General features: G+C 56.7%; 1 protein-coding gene across 1 annotated transcript in view; it reads left to right on the top strand.

Moving 5' to 3' along the window:
- The first annotated feature begins 1449 nt into the window (after positions 1-1449).
- ANHX (anomalous homeobox) overlaps positions 1450-8967 on the top strand; it is a 9529-nt gene continuing 2011 nt past the window's right edge. The window contains exons 1-6 of the mRNA XM_014545357.1: positions 1450-1715; positions 3994-4121; positions 5777-5900; positions 6036-6195; positions 6576-6865; positions 7584-7863. Coding sequence (XP_014400843.1) covers positions 1467-1715; positions 3994-4121; positions 5777-5900; positions 6036-6195; positions 6576-6865; positions 7584-7863 — 1231 coding nt within the window. The 5' untranslated portion in view covers positions 1450-1466. The remainder of the gene's footprint in view (positions 1716-3993; positions 4122-5776; positions 5901-6035; positions 6196-6575; positions 6866-7583; positions 7864-8967) is intronic.

The raw sequence follows: 8967 nt of genomic DNA on the forward strand, positions 1-8967 counted from the left end.
CCTCCGCGGGGAGCAGCACCGGGAAAGGTACTGGGCCTCGGCCACCACCTGGGGAGTGGAGGGGTCAGGGCGCCCGACAGCCACCTTCCGTCCCTCCGTCCCGCCCAGGGCGGGGTCCCCTCCGTGTCGCAGGAGCCCAGCCCGTAGCCTCTTTTCCGTGACGTGGGCTCTGGACGAAACCGGGTCCTGAGCTGAACTCTCCCGGTCTCGCCCCGTCCATGTCCTGGAGCCTCGGCTCCCGCAGGGACGCGGGGTCCAGCGCCTCCCACCCGTCTTGGCGGGGAGAATCGCGGGGCGAATTGCGGGGCGTAGAGGAGGGAGCGCCCGCGGGGTGCGGAGCCGGGGGCGCTGAGCGCATCTGCTAGACGCGTAGCTGCCCGAAGGCTCTGCCCGGTAACTCGCCCCGGAGTCCGATCCGCAGGAAGACGGTACTTTCTCTTTTAATCCGGCACAGCCTTGGGGGTCGGGTCTTCTCTCTGAAAAGCGGCCACTAGCAAGTTGCCTGAACGTCCATGGGTGGAGCCCTCTGAGCGGGTGGCGGCCCCTTTTCCATGGGATGCTGTGCAGGGCCAGCGTGGGCGCCAGGAAATGTCTGTCGGTCCCGGATAAGCATTCTCCGCGCGTAAAAATAGGCGTCTCTATGCATAGATTTGTATGAAAAAGAAAAACTCAGAAAGCCTTCAAGTCCACTTGCTGTAGCTTATATGTTTGGGGACACACACAGAGTGGGCTTTGGGGTGCAGTGGATCAGTGCTCTTTGCTCGGGAACTGAAGCCAGCCTGGTGGGGCCCCCTCGGTGCCTCGGCCTGTGTCCTCAGTGCCACTGCCCGCAGCACTAGCGGCCAGGGAAGCCAGCCTGCGTCCACCCCTTTTTACTTTCTTCAGTGTCTGTGACTAGGGCAACCTTTAACTCCTAGTGCTTTCCAAATGATGAGTTTGAGGTTTTGGGTTTTTTTCCCAAAATCACAATAGTTAGAACCGGATGGTACTCGTCCTGTTCCCACAGGCCCCATGGCCCCTCTTACATGAATGGAAATGGTGTCTGCCCAGCCCCTGGCCCAGGGCACCTCCTCACAGCTGGGAGATGCTGGGGAAACCTGATGGCCCCCACACACATGGTCACTGACCCACCGAGCCCACAGGAGGAGTGAGACACGTATGGAAGGCCAGGTGCAAACAGTGGGGCACCTGGGGGCAGGTGAAAGGTGCAGAGGGGTGAGGGACAGCACCCAGCTCAGCTGGGTGCACAGCTGGGCTAGACGGATTCGGAGGGACTGAAAGGCAGTGCCATGGGGCCTGGTTCCTCGTCTTTCTCGGGTAACCTCACTGTTGCCCCCTCACCAGTGCCTGGAGTGGGAGGGGCCTCTCAGAGTTGGTCTGAGGATCCATGTCCAATCGGCCCATGGTTAGAGCTGGCTTTGTGATGCCTGCCACCTTGTTTGCAGAGGGACGCAGCCCAGCCCAGGATGCAGAGTTTCCTGAAGCTGCTGCGGGAGAGTGGAGGCACCAGGCCATCTGTGGAGGATCTGGTGAGCTTCGCGGGCATGCTGTGCCGGGACCTGCAGGACGACCTCACCCAGGCACAGCCCTTGGTCACGGCCGTGCTGGAGAGCCAGCTCCGCCTGTACCTCCTGGGCAACAAGGACGTGGCGCTGGTGTGCGCCCGCGTGCTGGCCCAGCAGGAGCAGCACGAGGCCGCCTGCCGGCTGTTGGAGGTAGGACTGGTCTTGTGGGGGGAGGTGCAGAGAGAGGGGCGGCAGCCACTAGCATCCTGAGCGAGATGGAAAGTCCACAGCCAGCCAGAACCTGGAGAGAGGTTCTGTAAACAAGGCAGGATGGTCCCCTCTCACTTTACCAATATCTGAACAATTTGATAGTCTGAGAAAAGTGGTCCATTGATGAAATCCTCACTGAGTGGGGGTCCCAGGTTGGAGTGCCGGCTGCCAGTCGTGTAGCCAGCAGTCAAGCAGACCCAGGACCTCTGTCCCTGAGCCAAAGGCCCGCTCTTGAAAACTCGGAAACCAAAAGCATCTGTGCCACTCCTCTGGGGGCACTGGGCGCCTCAGCTCATCCTCCATGAAAACGTGGCCTGCACTGACGTGAAGGAATTGACGGTCGTTACAGTGGTACATTTTGCTGCCTACAGAGTGACATGTTTGACTGCAGTATGCTGCCTGCCCCAGACTATATGGGGTGGCACATGCTCTATAGTGTGTGCCTGTGTTAGTTCATTAAATCAGAGAAATTCTGAATTCCAAAATACAGACAGCTCAGCGGGCTTCAGTCATGGATTTGAGGGCGCATGTTTCCCTGTTTCAGCACATACTTACTGTGAAGATAGTCACTTCTTCCAAGTTCCTTGTATTCCCACCCCCACCCTCCAAGCCAAGAGGTGTCCTCCTCCCGCCTCTGCCTTCATGCAGCAGCTGGAGGAAGTTGTAGAACTGCAGGTGGGACCATGTGTGCACCAGGGCCTGGGGCGTGAGCCTGCCTGCTCTCCAGGCCTGGACCCACACTCCCCCTTCCTCCGTGTGGCCCATGCTGGCTTCCTGGCCGTTCTTAGAATTTCCGCAACATTTCTTTGTCTCAGGACCTATGCACATGTCATTCCCTCAGCTAGAGGTTGGTGCCTTCCCACCTTTCAGGTTTCTGCTGTCAATGTCACTGGGTAGTGAGCCTGTATCCTCAAGTGCAACCCCGAATTCTGTCCTCGGATTCCTTCCTCGGGTCGTAATCAGAGTCCATTTGTGCTTCCTCTGTCTCCCCTGGCCGCACGTGGGCCCAGGAGGGAGGGGCCGCACCCTGTTCTCATTGCAAGAGCAATGACACCCAGCATAACCCTGTGACATAGGAGGGCTCCAGTGTTTAAATGTGTGCAAATAAACGGGTGACGTAAAGAAACAAGGGCACCCAGAGTTAGAGGTGTGATAACTGCCGTGAAGGCATCAGCGATGAAATGTAGGATGACACCAGTGCGGACAGACTCCCAGGAGAGGGATCAGATTCCGTCAGGATGGCTTAGACATGCTCTGAAGAGTTGCCGTGTGCTGAGACCCGAGAGCTAATGCTGTAGCCACCACATGTTTCAGGCCCAGGCTGGTCCTGCAGGCAGGGAGGGTTCATTGCTTCCTGACTGTTGTGCCTGAGGCTGATGGCTGATCCTGGCTGCAAGAGACTGCAAGTCCCAGCCCAGTCCCATGGGCTCTTTCTGATTATCTGCACCTCCCTCGCCAAGATGGCGCTGGGAACGTGGAGTTAAAGGCGAGAAACACACACCGACTGGTGTCTAGGGCAGTGATGGCGAACCTATGACACGCAAACTCATTTTTTTGGTTGATTTTTCTTTGTTAAATGGCATTTAAATATATAAAATAAATATAAAAAACATAAGTCTTTGTTTGACTGTGGTTGCAAATATAAAAAAAACGTCTATATGTGACACGGCACCAGAGTTAAGTTAGGGTTTTTCAAAATGCTGACACGCCGAGCTCAAAAGGTTCGCCATCACTGGCCTAGGGGATGCCGGTGCCAGACGTCCTGGCCATCTTCAAAGTGTGGTTATTGGAACAGGTCACCCTGGGCTTCACTCCACTTCCCTGCTGGTGGGAGAAAAAAACTTTTCACACAAGACATGGGTCGAGCTTTGGAGCCTTAAAAAGACAATGTGGTCGTCAATGACAACAGCTCTGCCTCCTGTGTGGCCGCTGGCCAGTCGCCTACCTGCCCTTTCCTCAGGCTCCTCACCTCTGAGGAGTGACTGACAGCTGTCCCCACCTGTGTGCTTTGTGGGAGGGTTGCCGTGCTGGTGTGAATGGGTGGCCAGCTGGGCCTCCAGGACACCACCTGCACCTGGGGTGGGCTGGAGTGCTGGCCATCTGGCCATGCCCTGCTGCTTGGCACATCAGTGAGCAGCTCTTCCCAGGGGTCAGGTCTGGGCGATGGCCGTGCTCAGGTGGGTGAGGTGGCCAGGTCTCAGCAGGCTCTTCTCCGCAGGGATGCTGGGTGCCAGGAGGCAGTCAGGAGCTGGTGCAGCTCTGGAATGACATTCACTACCATTTGGTCATGAAGAGGCGGGGCTTGGACACGCTGACCTCAGTGCAGAAGTTCCGCTGCAGGAAGAGGTACGTGGCTGAGCGTTATTCGTGCAGAGGGAGGGGTGGCCGGTTCCTGGATGAGCACAGGGTGGAGGAGACGGAGGCACAGCCAGGTTCCAGGCCAGACACAGAGACTGGACAGCTTTGCTCCTGGTCATGGGTGTCCCCGCTGGTCTGCAGGCCCCCGGGTCTCCCTGAGCTCCCGACAGCCCAGGTGCAGGACTCCTCAGCTCCAGGTCCTGGTTCGTGTCCAGAAGAGACCCATTCCTTTCTGACCAGAGAGAATGTTTTCATGCTGCTGCAGAGAGTGAGCTATGTCCTCAGACCCGACATTCACTCAACCTCGGTGTCTTCAAGGCTGCAGGGTGTCCCTCCCTGTAGGTGCTGGGAGCGGCCAGAGTGCAGCTCAGCACGGGAAATGGTTTGGGACCAGCAGTGTCTGTGAAGAGGCTCTCGTTGTGGTGCTATTGGAGGTGCTGAGGACAGAAACTGGGCTTTGTTCTCCAGAGCTGACCTTGGGTAGAGGATAGACAGTAGTCAGGGCAACACTGTACATCCCATGATTCAGAGTGAGGAAGGGGAGACAGAAGGTTCTCCGAAGGGGGCTGGGACCCATTGTTCTTGCTGTGGGGAGGGCTGAGTGCAGGCCCGTCCAGTCCTTGGAGGAGAGACCCGAGCAAGTGCATGGTGGTCCCCAGGGGCACAAGGAGGGGGCAGGGGAGTTACAGCAGAGGCCAGTGCAGGAGCAGGAGCCGGAGGTTCTGAGTCTCTGGCAGTGGCTGAAGAAAGGGTTGTGTTAAGATAGAGTTTGGCCCTCCCTAGCTGGGTTGGCTCAGTGGATAGAGCGCCGGCCTGCTGACTGAAGGGTCCCAGGTTCGATTCCCGGCAAGGGCACATGCCCAGGTTTCGGGTTCAATCCCCCGTGGAGGGTGTGCAGGAGGCAGCCGATCCATGATTCTCCGGCTCAATCCCCCGTGGAAGGCGTGCAGGAGGCAGCCGATCCACGATTCTCTTTCATCATTGATGTTTCCATCTCCCTCTCCCTTCCTCTCTGAAATCAATAAAAATACATTTTTAAAAAAATAGAGTTTGGAGGATTTGCCGATGGCTTGTATGCCTTTGAGGAGCAAAAGAAAGATTCAAGCTGGACTCAGTGCTCTTGGCCTAGCGGCTGGAATGTGGTGGCTCCTCCCCACGTGCGCAGGACGGGGGCTGGGGGGATGTGGGGAGGGCCGGGGACAAGCTCCACTTGGGATTTGGGTGAGTGGGATGCCTTGTTGACATCCAGGGTATTTGTTCAGTTGGTGTTTGGATTTTAAGTTTTGTATAGACGGGTGCTATTTGTTTAGATGCCACCATTTTCTTTTAAAATAACTCAGACTTTCACGGCGATTGAGCATAACCCATCTCAGCATCCTCATCCTGTAGCTGCCCCAGTTCTTGGCATTTGTCAGCCCTGGCATCTCGCTGCATGTCCTGGGAGCCCTGGTGCAACCTGCAAGTGGGGCCGGGGAGCCCTCACCCCTCAGGAGACGGGCCCCTGGGACCTGGCAGCATAGGAACTGGGAGGAGTGGCCTGTGAGCAGAGGGCGTGCAGGGCACCGTGTTCTGGGCACAGGAGGTTTAACAGGAGCGGTGCCAGGAGAAGGGAGGCTGTGACACCCCCTGTCTGTGCTCCCCAGGAACCCGCCACCCCCCTCCCTCTGCCCTGAGGGACTGAAGAGCCGCAACTTCCCCAGGGAGGTTCGCCAGAAGTTGAAGAACTTCGCCTCGGGTGTGAGCAGCAGCCCCAGCAAGGCCGAGCGGGTGAGAGCCCGAGAGTCGGGCCAGGCAGCCCTCGGTTCCCCCGCCTGCTGCGCAGCAGTCTGGCCTCTGGTGACCTTCGTGCACCCCCCTCCCCCGTGCACCCTGCTGCTGGGCTCAGATCCCATGTTTCCGCAGGAGGCCCTGGCTGTGGAGACCAGCCTCACCGTGGAGCAGGTCTACAACTGGTTCGCCAATTACCGCCGGCGCCAGAGGGCGGGTCTCCAGTGTTTGGAGCCGCAGCCCTCAGGCCACCGCCACCCCGGCTTCGTGGGTGGGCACCCACCTCAGTGGGCAGGTGAGTGGCCCAAAGGTCCCCATGCTGGGAGCTGACCTCAGCTGCCCGGTCACCGCACCGTGTCCAGGGCCAGGCCTAACCCTAATTCTGACCTGCACACTCACCCTGAGGAGCAAGAACAGTGAGGCTGAGGGTCAGATGGGGCTGTGGCTGCCTTCGTGTGTGGAGGCCACTTGGCCAAGGCCAAGTCAGTAGGTTTGGGAAGCAGGGTGTCTAGTTAGGGATTGTTGCTCAGAGTAAGGGTGCATCACGGGACACAGACTGTTGGAAGGACTCGGTGGTCACACCTTTCCCCACAGCAGGGCTCCTGTGACTACTGGGAAGGAGGCTGGAACTTAAGGTCCATCCAGCCTCCCTCCCATCCGACTGGCTTTCTACAGGAGGTGAGGAGAATGGGCCAGCTCGAACCCTGGTGACTACTCAAGGGCTTTGGCAGCCTCCGGCCCTGGCCTTGGACGTTTCTGGAGACGGGACAATGCCCGAATCACTGACTCCCAGGTACTGTCATTCCCACGGTCTGTTCTCCTTGTTTAGCTTCCCCACCGTCAGCAGGATACCAGGGGGGAATGAGCATGGGCGTGCTGGGCCAGCTGGGACCAGGTCTGCGAGGGCTGTGGCCACAGGAGTGCGGGCGCTCTTGCCAGGAGCCCAGGTCAGGGACCCTGCACTTGTTCCCCGAGACTGACTCACAGCCTGGCGTCCTGCGCATGATGGAGAAGGGGAAACAGACGCAGAAAGAAAAATACGCAAACCTATCACCTGCAGGCACACCCAGCTGTCCTGGTTTGTTTGCTTCTGGTGTTTGGTGTGGTTTGTTTCATTGGGTTGTCAGGGCCAGCACTGCCGGGTTCCTACTGTACAGGGTAGTGCCTGGCCTGGCACCTGACGTCCAGTGACAGCACCCGGCTGTGTGTCCTCCCTGCCTCGCTTTTTTCACCTGTGAAGTGGGGACTTGCAGGACCTGCCTTGTGGTTGTTGCCACGGTTCTTGGGGTGAGGGTTGTTGACAGAGGCCCAGGAGCACCATCTGAGACACAGTGAGCATTTGTGGATTATTCATTCTCTCATTATTATCCACTGCTGCCTCGTGTTCCTTTGAGATCGGCCATCATCTATTCAGTCGCCTGCTAGGCCCTTCCTAGCCACGTGCAGCTCTCAGTGCGTGGAGAGTGCTTCCCTGAGGCCTTTGAAGGAACTGCGTGTGTATCTTGGGTTTCCAGTTATCATACTTTCTTCTAAGTGTCTGTAGAGCTTTTGCAGGCACAGGAGAACAGTGAAGGCAGCAGGATTGGGGAATGGTGGGCCCCAGGCCGTCAGTGACTGTCCTAGCCGGAGCGAGCCTCCGTCCACCAAGGGACAGTGTTCGTGGGGTTTCCCAGCTCTCTGCAGGGCGGTGAGATGTATCCGGAGGGGCCTGGCCGTGACCCATCCACTCTCCCCGCCGTCTACCCTGACCCTGGCTTCGCTGGGCTGGCTGCCCGCAGCGACTTGCTGGACCCTTCAGCTGCGCCCAAGCCCTGGCTGGTGTCCCTCACACTGGCGTCCTCCAGGGACGCTTCCGTTCAGACTGAACAGCTGGTGCACAGTCACGGGCTGCACTTCTGGATGCCCCCTTCGGACACTTCTATGTCGGTGTCCATTTCCACGGTTGCCGAGCCCAGCTCCACAGGTGAGTCCACTCCACTGGGACCATGAGTTTCTGCACCAGAGGCTGCAGCTACGGGCATCTCGGGAGGGCAGGGAGGTATGGGAAGGGTCAGGGCTTCCGCCTGAACCCTCTGCTTGATTAGACCCAGAACCAGTGAGCCTCAAAGAGGCTCTTCCAACAAACATCCCAGGTTATAGTTCTTACTTGTTTCATTTGTCAAAATAAAACATGCACATGAAACAAAATAAGATGCGAGGAAAGAGCAAAAAGGAAACGAAGCAGCTGCCAGTCCTCCACTCTCCACTCTGTGCACTTGCCTACCTGCCAGCACCTGCTGCCACAGCACAGGGCCGAGCTTCTGAGACCGCAACCTGGGCATGTGCCCTTGACCGGAATCAAACCCGGGACCTTTCAGTCCACAGTCTGACACTCTGTCCACTGAGCCACACCAGCCAGGGCCACAGGGGCTTGTCTTTAAGCGTGACAGATTTTCTGCCGGGCTGGCAGGGCTCCATGTTTGAGCATCAACCTATGAACCAGGAGGTCATGGTAGGATTCCCAGTCAGGGCACATGCCTGGGTTGTGGGCTCTTCCCCAGTAGCGGGGGTGTGCAGGAGACAGCTGATAAATTCTTTCTCATCATTGATGTTTCTATCTCTCTCTTTCCTTTACGCTCTGAAATCAATAAAAATATATTTAAATAAAATTTTTAAATGTGAGATTCATTTTAAGAAGCAGATTTTTATATTCGTCTAATGTCTGAAGAATAACTCTATTTAAAAGACACCTATGTCTATGGACTGGGGAGAGAGGCACAATGGACCACAATTTAGTAAAGACTGAATACCTGAAAGCAAAGGATTTTCATTCAACCAGAAACAAAGTAGATTAACAAACTGTCTTTTCAATTGTTATTTTCAAAAGTAAAGGTTAGCTTTAACATTATCAGAGAACAATGTTCCAGTGGGCAAGTAGAAAGATGTTAATAATGACATCTAACAAGTATTCTTTAAGAAATTTTAATCATCAACAAATCAACAAATGAAAAGTGCTGGCGAGGATGTGGAGAAAAAGGAACCCTCGTGCATTGCTGGTGGGAATGCAGACTGGTGCAGCCACTGTGGA

This window comes from Myotis brandtii, unplaced genomic scaffold (assembly GCF_000412655.1).
Source record: "Myotis brandtii unplaced genomic scaffold, ASM41265v1 scaffold403, whole genome shotgun sequence".
Classification (NCBI taxonomy): Eukaryota; Metazoa; Chordata; class Mammalia; order Chiroptera; family Vespertilionidae; genus Myotis; species Myotis brandtii.